The sequence below is a fragment of the Ceratotherium simum genome, chromosome 7 (assembly GCF_057802395.1).
Source record: "Ceratotherium simum simum isolate JZ-2026a chromosome 7, ASM5780239v1, whole genome shotgun sequence".
Classification (NCBI taxonomy): Eukaryota; Metazoa; Chordata; class Mammalia; order Perissodactyla; family Rhinocerotidae; genus Ceratotherium; species Ceratotherium simum.
In genome coordinates this window covers 53,394,678-53,413,209 of record NC_141906.1, presented here as the reverse complement: position 1 = coordinate 53,413,209, position 18,532 = coordinate 53,394,678, and the positions used below count along the sequence as shown (strand labels likewise).

The 18,532-nt window shown below is 38.2% G+C and overlaps 1 protein-coding gene across 3 annotated transcripts in view; it reads right to left on the bottom strand.

Annotated features, from left to right (window-relative positions):
* Window positions 1–18,532, bottom strand: part of ARHGAP42 (Rho GTPase activating protein 42) — a 261,608-nt gene that overhangs the window by 173,509 nt on the left and 69,567 nt on the right. For all 3 annotated transcript variants that reach the window (XM_004427415.3, XM_087433629.1, XM_087433628.1), the window contains exon 3: window positions 4,149–4,210. In XM_004427415.3, the coding sequence (XP_004427472.1) occupies window positions 4,149–4,210 (62 nt within the window). The remainder of the gene's footprint in view (window positions 1–4,148; window positions 4,211–18,532) is intronic.

Here is an 18,532-nt window from a genome sequence, read left to right as displayed (position 1 = left end):
AGTACCGAGAAGGGAGGAATTAGGTGTGGAATGTGGTTACAGGGATTCATGGAGAGGGAATGTCAAGTCCAAAGGCCTGGAGGCAAGAGTCAAATTCAGTATTTCAATACAAACAAGAAGAGGTTACCAAGATCTCTTCCAGAAGGCCTCACTGAGCATTTCAAGCTTCCCTAGGGGGTTCTCTGGGTATGTTAGTATTTGTTCAAATTAATTTTGAACAGTCTCGGCTAAAATGTAAGCATTTGCTCAGCCGAGTCAGCTGTGATCTCAAGTAAAATAGAGCAGTTTCTGTGGTGATAGAAACTGCAGCAACCTTGCCACAAACTTTACATGGCTTAGAAGCCCCCCTTTACACTGGGGACAGTCTCAGAGTCTTTCTACCAGGACATCTGATCTATGACATGTCTAATCAAAATCATATAAGTGTTGCAATCTATGGGAAAAAATTCTAACACTTCCAATAAAGACATATATGGGGGAAAAAAAAAGCCTATGGCACTAATCAATACCATATTCTAACTCTAAGTATTAAGCATTTTACTAAGGCCACTACAAAGGGTTATCATTTCTTATATATTTATGTAGTTAAAAGGCTGTTCTCACGTAGCCACGTGATGGTAGGTGTCAATCAACATCTTGACAAATGCGGCATCATGGAAGATGGTTTTCTGAGTAAGAAGTATGAGACAGGATAAGCTATACCCTCAAAAGTTTCTGAAATGGATATTTCCCATTACTTTCTCTGAGTCACTTTTTTTCTTACATTTTAACTATGCATTTTTGGTTGGCTTTAGCAAAAATTTTTTTAAAAGCTCAAAAATTAAAGTTAGTAAGGAGCTAAGAGGAGGTTCCATTTCTAAAAATCAATGTTTCTTTGGGCTCTTTTTCTGCAAATAGCCTTTATGTTACCCAGATGACGTATTCATCTTACTAAGTTGGTAAATCATTGGAAAAAAGAGAATTCGTTTAAACTGTTCTGTCCTTTTTCATTTTGAGATTTTACTTTTGTTTAGTCACTGTTCTGATACACTTAGGTTTTGTCAAATTCAATTAATATATAAGTCATGATTTATTACTGAAAAAACAGAAGATTAAATGGCCTTGTAATCAATTACAGAACTCCTTTACACTTTCCTAGCACATTTAAAATATTCTACTTCCTAAATGAAGCACTAATTTTTAAATCACAAATTCTTCAGCACATCTTTGCACAAAAACTGCTACCAGCTATGCCTTCAGTTGTGTTGGTTCTGGAAGTGTTGATTTAGATATTTAGATTTGTATGTTTAATGATTACTTTTACATAATCTTTGTGGAAATGCAATCCATTAGGCTTTTATCTACAGAGATTTTTCTTCATTATTTTGCATTCTTTATTTTCAGACGTTCTCTGAAACAGATAAAGCAAGCAAAACCCACAATATGACTTCACTCATGAACACAGAATTTCCCCCTTGCCCTAACATGAGAAACATGACTGAAGGCAGAAATGAAGATCTCTGAAACACTAAAAGTTGGTGGTCCAATCTCCATCTCCATTGCTTATAAGACACTCTACCACATTCCCTCGTCATTTCTTCTCCTTGGTCTTTGTCCTTTATCCCGCCATCATATTGGATGATCTCAAGACCCTGCTCATAAAATATCAAACCTCTGAGCTCAGCTTTCTCAATTCCTAAGGTCTGTCTCCCTGCATAGCCACATCGTAACTTCATCTCTATCTGTTCCAGCTCCCCTGCCAAGTTCAGTGTATGTTTCAACTCCCACTCCTGATCACAACTTCCTTGTCCTCTCTTAGAATCTCCTTTGTTCCTAGTGAACCTTCAACATAACTAGTAGTCATGCTTGCCCTCTCTCCTTTCTAATCTAAGGCTATCAATACTCTCCTGCCTCAATTATCGCTATACTCAACCAGGACCCGTTTTCACATTATACTTACCCGTGTCCCTGTAATTCAGCACCATGTCTTTCGTGCCAACCACCAACTTGAATCTGACCTTTTAACTGTTCTTACTGCTCACATTCCAGTGCTCTGGGTATTGCTAGAAAGCATGGTAATTAGTCTTTCCTTGACATATTTATTATATCTAACTTCAACAGCTCTTTATTGTTGACCAGTAGTCCTTTTTCTCTTGTATAGCCTGCTCCTGGCTGTTCTAAACTATTTCTACAAACTCCTCTCATAGCAGACGTCCACTCCTTCCTAACACCTGTCCACCTGTCCAACCAACTGACTTACTGTCCAAAGTTCTATGTTTTAACCAATCCTCTCCTCCTTTTCTCCCAGCGCAGAGGAAGAACTTTTCCCCTGGTGCCTACAGATCTCCCTCAGTGCTTTAAGAACATTCCCTTGGCTCTTTTTACTCCTGCAAGCTACAACACACTTTCTCATATTATTTAAACTAATACATTTTCTAAAAATATAGCCCATGCTAGTTGGTTTATCACTCTCCTGATCTATTTGCACAGGATTTGAATCATAACCTCACTCAACCCAGAACCATATATTCCCCTGGCTTCCATCCCATCTCCAACTCTTTTATTTTCACATCTCTCTAATCCCTCTTTCACATTTCTGTCATCGGCTCCTCTTCCAGGCCGTAAGTGCACGTACTACCCATCTCTCGCTGTGGAACTTGGACTTCTACTGTATAGCTCCTAGAGCTAGAGTGAGGATTATGTATAAAGCACTTAAAATAGTGTCCTATTTAGCCTCAAGACTCCAATTAAAGTCACCTCCACAGGGAAGCTCTCTCTGACCGCTCCAGAAAGGGTCAGTCTCCCATAATGGCTTATATGTATCTAGCACAGATCACATTGTATGGCTGTCTCTCTGATACTGGGACCAGACCCATGGTAGGCTGATGTTTCCTAAGAGAATATGGTCACCCCTCTCCTCAACATTTCTTCCCCATCTTATCTATCTCTCACATGGCCGCCAAATTAATCTCTCCTGAATCCTATACTGATCCTCTCATGCCTCTATTCAGACTTCTAGCAATTTTCTCGCTGCCTATAACACCACCAAAACTTCTTAGCCCAGCTCTTAAACCCCTCATATGACCAAAACTCCAGATCAGTCTTCTACTAATGCCTGCTAAGAACCACTTGCCTTATTCTACAAATATACACAGTACTTCCTCTCACCTTGTGGCCTCTGCTGAAGCTCATTTATATGACTGCCACGTCCTACTTGCGTGATCCTTTCTTAGCTCATACAATACTCCCTATGACTCAAGGCCACGTTAAAGACACTCTCCTCAAATTGCTCTCCCTTATCCATTTAGCAAATGATATCAAACTGTGCTGCATTTCTAGAACATTTAGTCCACACTTGAGTGTTTTATTTATGTGTATACATAATTCCCCAACAGGATGGTAAAGCCAGAGATATCAAGGATGATGTTTTAAACAAGTCTGTAACCTTCACTATAACTGACAATCAACATCTTTATCATCATCAACATTTATTCATTATGCACCAGGTGCTGCTACAAATGTTTTACAACAATCCTGTGGGATATATACTATTTTTCCCATATACAAATGGGAAGCCTGCGTCACAGACAAGGGCCTTCACAGAAATTTGAACACAATGGGTACAAAATTATATTTGTGAAGGAATAAGTGCATTACTAATAACTATGCTCTGAAACTGGTGCATAAATTAATCCATCAACCTAGAAAGTTTTCCCATTCTTCCCAGCCCAGGAAAATCCTCCCAGCCTTCAAGACCCAACTCAAATGTCATCTTTTCAAGAAAGTCTCCTGCTAACACCCTGGCCAAGTTAGCTGCTCCTTCCATGAATTATCTTTAACACTTGTGTCTTATTATTATAACACTAAGGTTATTTAGAAGTTTGCTCAATTAGAATGGATTTCTTAATGGCAATTTGCTCAGTATTTTTAATTCTCAGAACAATTAACTGGAAAGGAAAATGAATGTAATTTACATCTGCTGAACAAATGAAATAGAAATGTCTTCTAAGCAATATTTGATAATCATATTCACAAATCTTTCCTGTAACATTAAGTCCATGTATCAAGTCATAAGGTCTGGTATGGCTAAGTCTAATTCAGAAGGTCTATTCTTTCTTTTAACATGTCCAAACAAAGCATCACTCTCAAGAAATGAGGAACAGACTTACCAGTCGTCTTCTTTCTTCTTCTACTGCGATGAGTAGTCTTGCAAATTCTTTTAGTGACTGAGCTATTTAGAGAATAAATTAAAAAGAAAAAAGCATTAACCTTTTTTCATTGCTAATATCTAATTGCACAGGAATCAACATTACAAGGAAGCTAGTTATAAATTTGTATATATTCTGCGGTTTTATGTTTTTATAAGCATAAAACAGTATATACAATAGAAGTTCAATGACTAACAGCTATATGTTAGTGTGCAGCAAACTGAAATTTAGCACGTATCAAATATAATGTTTTTTCTTCAAAGACACTAGGGAATAGTGTTTATATATAGTTTACATATTTCAAATATAAAACTTATACATTAAAAAATAAAAGTATAGTACTGGAATCACTTCTAAACAGAATCCTACAAATAACGAAAAATGTATTAAATCTGTAAGAAGCAATAAATCCAATACTATTTAGATGTACTTAGTAGCAGCCAGTAATGCAGTCTCCCAATGACATCTTTCTAGAAGCTCAACAGTTACAGATACTTAAAAACAGATTCTGTATTCTATATTACTCCCATATCCAAGGTACTCTAGACCTGTGCTAGTCAGTGGGGTCAGAAGGACCACCAGCATCAGCATTTTGGGAGCTTGTTAGAAATACGCACTCTCAGGCCCCACCTCAGAATCTGCACTTTGACAAGATCCCCAGGTTATCCATTCGCATATTAAAGTTGAGAAGCTTTAGAAAAGTATGTGGACCTATATTGCTGTGACTTGGGAAAAGGATCAAGTATTCAGAAACAATGGGAGAACAACCCCCCAAAAAATAAATAAGGAGTTATAGTATCACATTCTTAAAAAATGCATAGTCCTGGGCTGGCCCAGTGTCATAGTGGTTAAGTTCCCACGCTCCGCTTCGGTGGCCCAGGGTTCACAGGTTCGAATCCCAGGTGTAGACCAACACACCGCTCATCACGCCATGCTGTGGTGGCGTCCCGCATACAAAATGGAGGAAGATGGGCACGGACGTTAGCTCAGAGCCAATCTTCCTCAGGAAAAGAGGAGGATTGGCAACAGATGTTAACTCAGGGCCAATCTTCCTCACCAAAAAAAAAAAAAAAGCAAAGTCCCAAATAGCAATTGTGGAAGAGTAATTCATCCATATCAATTCCTGTACTTTATACTTAATATAAATTATTAACTAAAGTCAGAATGTTTGGATTATAAAACATAACAAATAAAGTGAATGCAAAATTTATTTTTATTTAAGCTTTGAACCTTTCCTTTTATGTCCTTATTATTTAGGCTCCCCACCTCTTCCTTCACCCACATTAATATTGAAAATATTCTGTGAGACCAGACGTATAGTAAGTCTAGCATAAAGTCTGCAATAAAGGCAGGTAAGTAAGGAAAACAAATCAAGAGTTTCATCAACAGAACTTATAAAGAGAAAGAATGTTTTCCATTCAAGAATTTAAAATTCCAATCTAGGATTTTGTTTTCTCTTTTCAGAACTACTAGGCTTACACTCACTAAGCTGGTTTGAAATGCTATCCCTATGATTAGTTCACAGTGGATTTTATTCACAGTTACCAAAACAGAAATCAAAGGATTACTTAGGAGACTCCAATTAATCTGATAAACACATTAATGGCCTTAGAGTAAGCATAACTTTTTTTTAAACATTTAGAAAAATGAGATTTTAATTTCTACAAAAATAACTATCAACGCTATAAAACAGCCCCGGTTTTGACAACAGTAAGTCGAACAGAAAAACATTTGCAAACACATAGAATATCTTAACTGGAGTACATAATAGCATATTATATTTTTGTACTTTTGGTATAAAGAACGCATTACATCATCATTCTGGCAGCTATCCACTGCCACAGAAGATCCCTATTGGTGAGCTGGAAAAAAGTCAACAAAACTTTGGATGATGGAAGACAATGCTAACATGCCTACAGAGGAAGAAGCCAAAAGGTAAGTCAGTTTGGGCTACAGGAATTAGAGGTAGCAGGTACTCCTGTTAAAAGTGAGAAATTAGGGCCGGCCCCGTGGCTTAGCGGTTAAGTGCGCACACTCCGCTGCTGGCAGCCCGGGTTCGGATCCCGGGCGCGCACCGACACACCGCTTCTCCAGCCATGCTGGGGCCGCGTCCCACATACAGCAACTAGAAGGATGTACAGCTATGACATGCAACTATCTACTGGGGCTTTGGGGGAAAAAATAAATTAAAAAAAAAAAATTTAAAAGTGAGAAATTAAGAGGAGATATACAGAGAAAGAGTAGTTGAAAGTCTGTATAAGAAGCACCTTAACGCCAGATTTCTACTCAATGCCTCCCAACCTTTTTATAAATATCAAAAAAAACAAACAAACAACAAAAAACTTACCCCTATATGCTTCCTTTTATTGGAAGCTATTGAATAATGCAATCTAACAAAACATGGGAATAAACCAAGAAAATAGGATATGGAATCTGGAAATGAAAGATCTAATATAGCAGAGCCATAAATGGAATTCTCAGGACGACACAGAGATATTCCAGGACAACAGTTACGCAAAAGGTCCAGAGAGGATCTTGTCTAGATTGGAGCAATAGGTTAGGGGCTCCAGGAAATGTCTCCAGAGAAAGGAAAATAGAACTGATCAATATCCTGATGTGCCCGAATGTAATGAGAGGAAATTTATATTTATACTTCTTTTTTTAAAAAAAATTCAAAGGCAATTATTAACTCCTGGAAAAACAAAGCTATACAAGTGACACAATCAAAATAAATGAAATAGCTGAGTTGTGAATAATATGTACAATCACTGTAATACAAACATTAAAAATTGATTTTGCCAAAATTAAGTTTTAACTCTACTGAGAGAATAGGGGAAAACAGCATGTAAGACAGTATGAATAGTGTGACAACAGCATAAAGTGAAAAGATGATATCTAAAACTGAAAAAAAAATCAAGTAGCAGCAAGATAATCAAGGTCTTAAAAGAAATAGCAGAAATGGCTAAAAGTTCAAAGTGGTCTTTCTGGGGTGGTGGGGACTGGTAGGATAGGAGATTGCTAGTTTTTGTTAAGCCTAATAAATCTAAACATTTTAAAGAAATAATGAAGAATAAAATATGCTATAAATGCTTTATTTTCCTACTAGCCTCAAGTCTAGGAGGGCATAGATCATGTATTATTAATTTTCCCAAAGGATTAAGTAAATACTTAGCCCTTAGAAGCCTGCTGACGTGTATTTCTGGAATGAAAATATAACTTGATTTTACACTGGCAGGGGGTACACTAGAACCTCCCACTTGGTCAACCCAGAAAATGATCATTGGCTCATGCAGCAGCTCCTAGTAGTCCCAGGCAGTATTTTACTATGATGACTGCAGAAGTCCACAGGCTTCCCCAAGGTACCTATTACTCCTAGAGTAAATTGTGGCCTTAAATTGTAGCCTTAAATCAGATTTTGGTTACAAGTACGGAAACTCAGGTTCTCCTTTTGCTGTTGTACCTCTTTGTCCAAAAATTAATGATGCTGTTTTCTGCTTTACTTGAATGGTTTTCTGGTCTGTTTCCCATATAAATACTATTTATAGACAGTACAATAGTAGCTGATTATAATGAGAATGTCTGAGGAGAAAAATTTTAACATGCAAAAGCAATTGCATGTCTGGTTCCTCCCAACAAAAACTACTCTCCCTCCAGCAGTTTTCTGAGTCTGCCCCAATCTGACAAAAAGTTTTATTCCCTCTTCTTCTTTTGTTGATTTTTCAGGTAAATGACATCAGAAAACTAAGATTGTTCTCTTTAAATATTATAGTCTCAGTTCCATAGAAGTATACGTTTCTTGGTCCAAATGAAGATATTCATGGTCATCATTTGTTCTATAAGAAAATGAACAGCCAGGAACACTAAATATTTATTTCATGAATTACTGACAGTGACCTACTAACTTTTTAAACCCATATCTAATGTTTTCCCCTAAATCTTCTTATTTATATTGATGTCAAAGTATTACATTAATAGTTTACTCAGCACAACATAACACAGAAAGAAAACGGGAATTAACAATCCTATAAAATATAAAATAATTCAAGGTGATATCATGTAAATCGGGTTTTAGGAGAAAGGGCTGAAGGACAGGCAGTCACTTCGCTGCCTACCCCACCCTCAAAGTCTAACAGGAACCTTTGTCGTAAGTCAGGCAGATCTCAGCTGCCTAGTGTACCCCAGCAGCTCCCTAAAGATGAGAGGCCAGTGTTAGAATTTCCGGTGCATGGGACTCACAAATGCCGTAAGAGACCAGGAAGAATAGAAAGAGTCCATTCTCCACCAGACCTTGGGCACAAAACATACAGAAAATGACTCCCCCAGCACCCACCACGGTGCCTTATACAAAAAGGTATTGATTTTTTGACTGCTTGAGCCACTTCTTCTACGATTTTACTTAAGCAAAATCTGAAAATATTTTTTATTACATGCATACTTCTAATACCCAAATACCTTCTTTTATAAGCAATTATTTTGTGATGCTCCATATTTTATTTATCAATACTAATATTTACATAAATAACAACCATTTCATTATCTGATTTTCAGGGTCCAGACTAACGTCAAATATAACAGCTGGTCCTGCAGTTACAGATTTTGACCATACCTAGGTGATATGACAGGAGCTTCATTTAGTGAGAGTAATATTCCAAAAACAATACTTAACACACACAGTGGGCTTTCAATAGATGATTGTTAAATGAATTAATGAGTTTAACAATACATTCCCACAGTCTATTTGCTCTATAAGGAGAAACATACCAACTCTTATTCTAGGCTTTGTAAAATATTATGAAAAGGATGGGCCAGATACTTTGGAAAATTACGTTGGCTATCCACATTCTTGCCACCTGCATGAAACTTTCCTGGCTGTATTCACCAGTAATAATCTTTCCCCTTCCTGACCATCTGGACCATGAGATTACTGGAGAAAAATCAAAATATAGTTTCGTATATAAATTTTAACTTTCCAACAAATTGAGGTCAAGAATATTGCTATAGGTTTCCTTTTTATCTCCACCATGTGATATTGGAAAAATACTTTTAGAACAAAAGAAATCTATTTTTCAGGTGTATTTATGACAGGTCCTAGAGCATACATGCTCATAAAGACAACAGTTGAATTATACCTAGACAGCAAGGAAGTATGATAATAGCTTTTATATTTACCAATATCATAAATTCTGAAACATTCCTGAAATGTCTAAAATATCTATTTCCTAACTTAATCTTTTCAGCAGGCTTAAATTCACCCTATTTTTGACTGTGGAAAACCTGTTTAGTGTCTAGAAATAAGAATGAGAGAGAATAAAGAAGATTACTCCCTGGTCATTGTTGCCGTAACGTCACCGTCTCAAGTACTAAGCATCACATTATTCAGTGTTTCAACAAGGCTCAGCTTCAGCTTTGCAGATTGTACAACTAGAAGAACTGAGAAAGCATGTCTCTCTTGCATCCAGACATTTATATCGTGATCAGACAGTGATGTGTTAAATATTTCTCCCAGGAGTCTTTCCTCAAACCTAAAAACACACTCAAAAGTACAGATCACAAATTCAGTGACAATTATGTCAACAACACACCTTTTCACTTTATTAGAGTGAGCAAGTCACTTATGACATTCACACATGCTGATGAATCAGAGAGAACTGGGTTAGCAGTAGGATTGAGACTTGGTTAAATCTCAAGGAAAACATGAAAACCTGTAACAGTCTACAAAAACCAGATTGAACTAATGCAATCATATTTTATAAGTCCAGATGATGCCCCAACAGTCTTCATGTTTCTATTTGGGTGTGAGATGTAGGCTCGGTCAAGCTCTTTCTTAGTATCCTTCTGGCACTGACTTTTCATAAAGAGTAGGAGAAAGGCAATAAAACATCAACACTTAACTGAGGATATGAGCCAGAGCAGGTGAATTTGTCATATCCTTCTAGATCTGGCCACAATGAGAAAAAACGGAGTAGAATCCACATATATGGCCAAGTGACACCCACATTACACTACACAGCATGCTATGATCACATCAGCAGTTCATGCCTGCAACTCCCACTGAGGGAGTTTTAATTCTTTCAACATTTAAAAGATCAAAGGTAGCATACTGACTCAAGTATTCAATGGAAAGTTTTGGTTCAGGAACAATTCAACCCATAAACAAAGCAAGAGGCACAATCAGCTCGTGGTATGCCTGAATAATAAATACTAAATAACAAATACTGCAAACAGATGGAGTGATACAAAAAATGACACGAACTCGCCCACCAGATACTGTGTGTGTTTGGTAACAACATCCCCACTGATGAGCTGTCCACTCTGTCTGCAATATTGGCATTATTTGCAACCACCAACTCTAGTTATTTTCTGGGAGGCACAACATCAAATAAGATATTTCCACTCCATTTGTGGCTTCAAGCTCCATGGATGCCTCGTTGCAAATAAATTCCTTCCTAAACCAACAGAATAAAAAGTCACAGGCCCACTGCCGATGCTGGCAGGTCACTGTAATACGCCCCAGTACTCAGAGGCATCATCTTTCTTCTAACACTTCACGGCCCCTTGGAATACAAAGTCTCATAAAAAACAGGTGGAAATTTAGTTATCTTTGAGGTAACTAAACGAGGTTCTGCATAATGCCCTCCTGGTGGTCAGTTTTTTTTTTTTTAATTGCAAATTCAAATCAAAAAGATTAATCTTGAAAACAAATCCCTGAAAACTTGCATTTAAATTCCTATTTTATATCCTACCAATGCATCCTTATGCAGTGTTGTATTTAGGTGAATGAAGTTTGGGCAAATATGAGATGTACCAAGTTGGAAGAGCATATCAGATATTATTTTAGTAACAAAAAGTTATTTAATATTATAACATAGTTTGCTAATTAAGCATTAAAGAACAATACAAAATGCACAGCCTACAAATGAAAAGTCATAAAATTAAACTTTTATCAAGTTGACCAGGTACTCTGCATAGAGTCAGCAACTGCCTCGTCCCTGCTTCATCACTTGCCTATTACCATCAACTGTGCCATATTTGGTCTGTCCAGTACTCAGATGCCAATCCAGACTCTGAATAGGACACACAGACAGAAATCGCCACTTTGGAATTCATTGGCTTAATATCAAGCGATTTCTTTCTGCTTTCTCTTGTTCCTGTTTATCCTTTAACCATACTACCCAGATTCTCTGCAGGGGTTATGACCAGTAATCTAGTCTCCTTTTAAATTCCCCAACTCCTGTTCCTGGTGCCTCCCTCCACACCTGGGTTCTGACATTCCACAGGTCCTCAGGCACTAACCTGTGTTATACTTTAACCCAGTCTATCAACATGGTGCACAACACTGCCTGCCACTTCATATTTGGGCTGAGATTCAGAACTTGTGGACAAACTGTCAATCTTTCAAACTTTTCTGACACTCAGCCTGGTTTCTTTTATCCTCACTGGCATAACAACTGGACTCAAAAGAAGACAGGTACCTTCCGTAAGCCTGGGGCTTCACCTATAAAAAAGAGCCACTACTACTGCTGCAGATCATTAGGATTACCTATTAAAATTGAGGAGAATTATAACTCCAAGATGAAAGTCACCATGGATGCACAGAAATAATTCTGGACTGCATATCTAATCATTTTTTTTTCATATACTCTCCTGAACTGAGATAGGACCTTTTAGTAATATCTGCTTTGAAATCACCAAACTACAAGTAGTTTGAGAGGTCTAATACACTCATTATATATGTATAGTGGGCTTATATAAACTATATAATTTGTATATAATACACAAAATTCACATAAGGCTAAATTTTGGCAAATGAATACATACGCATATAAAAAGACAGCCTTTCAATTTCACACAATTCCAAAACTTGATTCCAGCTGGTTTCTCCCCAGACTTTATCACACTATCTCATTACTTCAAATGAATTTCATCTGAATTCTAGCAACGATCTTTTACTGAGATTTTATGTGAATATAATAAGTATTGTTGTACATAACAGAGTCTGCAAGTCATGTATATTTGTTTTGTTTTCTTTCCAAGCTTATATGTTAGAAAATGAAAAACTGTGCTATTCTGATGTTGCTTTGTTTTAGTTTTGCTTTGTTTTAGCGGTATTTCACCTGTTTTCCAAAGCCAAAACAACCCCCAATTCAGAAACTATTTTCCCAAGGTATAAACCACTCACACTTGGGAGCGCCTCTAACCAAGAAGTAGAGATGTTACATATACTATTTCCTTTAATGTCCACACAATGCTATGAGGTGCTGAAGTACAGTTATCCTCATTGTGCAGATGAGGACAGGAGGATCAGTCTGCTGGAGTAGCTTACCCCATGATCTCACAGATGGTAAGCAGAGAAGCAGGTAGTTAATTTTGATTGTTTGATTCCAAAGTCTATTCTCTTCCAGCAAATCATTATTGCTGAAGAAGGAGGGGAAAAGCAGTACAGCCAGCCTACCACCCTGCTACAGTATAGGAAGGAAAAGGCTTATCATCTTTAAAGGCAAACAATCCCAGAGCTGTTTGTGCTCAAAGGGTAATCAGGCGCCAAGTATACTGCCTTAAAGGGAACAATCAGTAATTTGTTGCTGACAAACAACCACTTACACCAAGTACGCACCCCCATCCTTACTGCCATCAGGAACTGACCTCCCAGCACTCCTTCACATTCCACAAAGACTGAAGCACTCATTCATACTCCTCCTCTGCACCCAATCCTCCTGCCACCACCCTACTGAAGCTTCAACATCCGCTTCCTTGTCCAATATCCAGCTTCTCTTTTCCACAACCTCTTAACCTCCAATGACCTTCTCTCCGCTGTAATTCACACACCCACGAGGACACTGACAGTTCAAGCTATCTAACCCCTTTGCTCTTGCTTTTTGGCAATCCTTTTATTCAACTCGAGTTTACTCCTAATCTTATTTCCCACAGTGGCTATCTAAAAAGAATTTTCTCCTTTCTCAAGAACCCAGCCCCAAACTTCCCCTCGCTTGTACCAGATGGCCCTCCTGCTTCTCTGAGAGAAGTTCAAGACCCTCTGATCAACGCGGTCTTTATTCATTCTCTTCAGCTTGCCTGTCTCAGAAAAGGGACCCTCTTCCTCTCAAAAGCTAACAATTCCCCATGAAGCTTCTAATCTCACCCTTTCCCACCTCTAGATACATTTTTCTATTTTATTTCTCTCATCACTCTTCTCACAAGTTATTTCTCCATCCCCTAGGCCTACAAACTTACTCCAGTGTACTCCTATCCTTGTGAAGGAGGAAAACCAGGAAGATCGGGAGGATAAGGGTGGGCACATTTATTTGATACATGCACCAGCACTGTGCATAGCTCTCTAAACCCCACAATACCCCAGGAGGCAGTGACAAGTAAAACACCCAAATCTTCTCTCACCATTCTCCTATTTTTCAAATAATGAAACTGAAATATAGAGGTTAAAGATATGCAAGGTCATAGAGCTAATGACTTGCAGAGCTCAACTCTGAACCCAAATTAGCTTACCTGAAATTGATAGACTTTTCCACTACTCTAGGCATATAGTCCCACAGCCCAACTCACTACTCTAAATTTACCAACTCCAACTACCTCCTGGGAATTTCTACTCAGGATTTTGTCTGCATCTCGAAACTTAACGTGTCAAAACTTAACTCATAATTCTGCTCCACCCCAGGTACTCTGGCCACATATAAACACATAAATGGGTTCATAATGCCATTCTCCTAACAGCTCAAGTGATGGATTATCCTCAGTCCTTCCTTCCATACATCGAATCACCAAATGCTGCTGATCTCTCTCCTCTATCCTTTTGCCACACCGTGTAAGGATATCATTTCATCTCTGCTGTACAATGACAGCAGCCTAGTTATTGGTTTCCCAGCTTTTCTGGCTCTAACTCATTGTATGTACTAATGGTCAGAACAAAATTCCTAAAGGGCATCTTTGACTATGTCATTATCCAACTCAAAAACCTTGAATAGGTAAATAAAGTCCAAACTCCATGCTGCAAGTGATGTGGGGCCTCCAGGATGCGGCCATAGTTACCTTTCCAAGTATCTGAGCCTGAAATGCTACTATTTCTAATCTCTAACTTAGCACTTTGAAAACTACCAGACATTCCTATAGTTTCCCACTTCCATGTCTTTCCTTTGCCTACATTTCCTAAGCTGTATCTACTTAACCATTAGGACCCAGCTCAAATAACTTTCTCTGTTTGAGCATCTTCTGATGTCCCCAACCAGAAGTTCCTTCTTCAGCTCCAGTCCTCTCACAGCATCTTTGTTCTTACTAAAGCACTCAGCATATTCTCCTTAGTAGTATAGTGATTATATCATAAAGCTTTTTTTTTACCCTCTTCTATTTTATAAGCCTAATAAGGATACAAGATGATTTTATTCATGTTTGCATGTACTAAATTACCCATAAGGTTCTTTGCTCTCAGAAGATATTATTGATAGGGAATTCTAGAAAATCCAAAGTCTGTATTAGCATGAACTAAGTGGCACCTTGTATGTGATTTTAATTTGAAAAGCTGATTTTTTTTTCATCCCCGGGAAATCTGTACAGCATCTACACTGACCCATGAACACCATCTCTCATTCTAAGGATATATATCAATTTGTTCTGCATAAACCAAAACCTTTTTTCAGGCTGTAAAGGATGATATGGCAATAAATGACCAGGTTTCCCTACAAGCACATGGCTTCTACAGCTTTAGTGACTCTGTTGGCAAAACACTGGGCATCAAGGATCTGGTGACCCAAAAAGCACACCTCTGGAATAGACTTTTTCCCTGTTTTAGTACCCTCCCCAACTGTGCCTCCTGCAGCATAAACCACAAGTCTATCGTTTAGCGGTTTTCCATAGGCTGGATCAGACACCAAAAATCTCCATAAAATTCAAGGCTCCTGAGGTCTCAACCCAGGGGATTCTACCTTAGTTCAGGTCTGAGGTGGAGCCCAGGAATCAAATTTTTAAGGCTTCCGCTTCCCTCCTTCCGCTTCCCTTAGTTGATTCCGATGATAGGCAGTTTAGCAATTACTGACTGGGGAGTAGGGAGAACGCATGCTTTGTGTGAGGAATTAAGAGTTCAAACTATATTTAAATAAGAAACAGTTTATATTCTATTAAGATTTGTAAGGATCCTCTCTACTTCCTTGCTTGAAGCTCGTCTCTACTTTCAATGGCAGAAGTCATATTCATTTCCTCCATAACCACGAGAGCCAAAAGACATTATCTCTGAGTCTCAAGAATCAAGCATGACCTAAAAACTCTTCTCTCGATAGCCCTCTGAATCATGACTCAGCAACTATTATGAATTCTGTCACCAAGAAATTACTGGATTTAGCATTTTTTTTTTCCAGCCACATATTCCTAGTTAACTATCCAAGGCAAACTTTTTTTTCTTTTTTTAGGCCTATTATTCAACCCTTTTCTTGCTCTCCAATCTCTCTTTATATATTGTTTCTTCCTCTCCCCCCACCCCTCAAGTCTCTCCTTACTGCTCATATGCTCGTTCTTGCCTTTTGCCAATGAGTTTTCCATTAATCTCTGGGTGCCCATGCCCGGCCTCCTAACTCACGTATTTCAGACACAGTCTCCAGGACTATTGCCTTTCTGGTCCAAACATTTTATGTTAAAATTTAAACTGTATTTTTATTATTTCATTCACATTTAGAAATGTTCTCTCTTGGTCCATAAAAGATTTGGGGATGAAGGCAATCTTTGACTCACACTGAACTGGCAAAGACTTTTCATGCTATAATTCCTCACATACAGTGATGCCAGAATAAACCTCCTAAAGGGCAACTTCAGTCATAAGCCTTGACTGTCTCCTGAGAATGTGCAAATTAAACTTTACAGTATATGGCAAAGCCCTCTATGATATTCTCTGGCTCTCAATCCTGTACTCCAGCTCAAAGGCTATTACATCTTAGTTTTCTTCAATATTGCACAGATCAAGACAATGAACATTCAAGTGCACAGTGGGACTAAATATGCCCAAGCAAGGGAAGAAGTCAAATGGTCTAGAGCAGAAGGATGCAGTGGTCAAACAAAGAACTGGAGAAATGCTTCAGCAAAAATCTAGAGCTTTTACTTCTGAGGCATGCTGCCTGTATTTACTACCTTTCCTTTTGCACCAAATGGTTTCAATTCCAGAAATAGGTCAATGTTTACACGACCATGTAAATTAGACTGATTACACAGGGAATGAAGGATAAAACAAGGTTTATTTTATAAGCAGTTTGCAGTAATACCACTACCTTAAAATTAGATATCTGTATATTAAAAATACTGAAGAAAAATTTTAAATAATCTCCCTCCTTTTTATATCTCTGTAGCATTTAAAGTAGTCTAAGTTTTATATAACGAACTTATGTATTTTATTATCTAACTCCTCTGACCAATGCAAACCCATTAGGGCAGAGATTTTTTGGTTTGTGCTCTCATGTGTCTTCAGCACCCAAAACTGTGTCTGATAAATCACAGGTGCTTGATAAGGCTCTACTGAATGAATCAACAAGTAAACTCAAGAGTCAAAATTCATGACCTAGAAGCCAGGCAATCAAGGTTCTAATACTGCGTGATATTAAAAAATTGTTTCGTCTGTGCCTAAATAAAAATGACAGTTAACTCCCACATTCTCCAAGATCTCTTTCTACTCTAAGACACTAAACTGGAAATTCTAAGAAACCAGGCCAACATTTCTAAGTCAAAAGTAGCATTTTCTGATAATTTAAACAAAACAAAACAGCCTGTGCAATTCCCCACCTTCCCACCCCTACACATTCATAAAGAAGGTATGAGAATTATCCTAGAACTAAAACAATGCAGCTCCCAGGGCCAGCCCCGTGGCATAGTGGTTAAGTTTGGTATGCTCTGCTTCAGCGGCCTGGGTTCGGATCCCAGGCGCAGACCTACACCACTCGTCAGCCATGCTGTGGCAGTCACCCACATATAAAGTAGAGGAAGACTGGCACAGATGTTAGCTGAGAGCTAATCTTCCTCAAGCAAAAAAAAAACAACAACAATGCAGCTCCCAGATAAAAAGATATGAACTATTCCACAGCAAGAAAACAACTGTGACACAATACTATCTTCAAAAGCTGTTTTGAAAGCAGGTGCAGAAATTATATTATATTCAACATGGGTAGATAATCTCCACTAAGCAAACTAGGAAATTACCAACAAAAGTGCAAACTATGCAGCTAACATCTACACAGGTGACCACATTCATTTCTGGTGCCCAATGTTTACCAAGAGGCAATAAAACACTTTTCTCTTGTTATGCAAAAAATTATGACACAGATGTCATCAGGGGTATGGCATGGTTCAGGCTTGAAATTACAAGCCAATCATATGATTCCAATTTTACTAAGACCATTTTATTCATACATAAAAGAGATGTACTCTAACTGTGGTTCTGTGGGTTAACATAAGCGCGTTAAAAAAACCACAGGCACCATAGGTTACATTATAAAGTCAGGCTACCCATGCCCCATTTTCTCCTAGGCACAAACCCAGAGAAATGGCCAAGCAAAATATTTTAAGAAAAGCTCATCTGGGGCAGCCTTCTTAAATCTTCCGTAAGGGAGTCAGATTAAGCTTTTTAAAATGCAAATATGATGCTACTTCTCTGATTAATGCCCTGCAATAGCTTCTCATTGCCTTTAGATTAAAATTCCACATCCTTAACATGGCCTATTAGGTCTTGTTTACCGGGCCATAACCTTCACACGTGCCATTTTCCCTTGGCTGTCTCCTTTCCTCCTTGAGGCCTTCACTCATCCCTTCACTAGATCTGGAATCTTCTCCTTACTCCCCCTTCACCTACCACTTCTCTGTGGCTGACTTAAACATCACTTCGTCAGTGGCCTTCGCTCATCTTCCCACTCACCCAGCTAGGCCTGGTCTATCTTGAATATGTTTTCTTAGCATAATATACTTTGCTTTTGTAGCATCCAACCCAATTGTGACTTAACTGTAATTGGTTGTTTAATACTGGCTACCCAATGAAAATATAAATATGAATTACTCAAGCCATTGATGGTGCCTTAGACCTGGTTGGCACTTGAGTGCTTACAGAATAAATAAGTTTTACCGACAGCAAATACAGGTAGAAACAGGTTAAAAAGAATGGAAGAAAGCTACAAAATCAAGTTCCTGTCTCTAATCTCTGGTCCTTTTGCTTATTAAAGTAACTAGGTTAGGCCCAAGATAGAGTCGCTCATGCTAAACCCCACATCAACCGACCAAAACTTAAGTAAGCTTCTGTGCTCGCTATTCCAGAAAAGGAAAGCCTAGGTCAACCAATCAGCACTTGTTTTCTCAACACAAGTTACCTACCC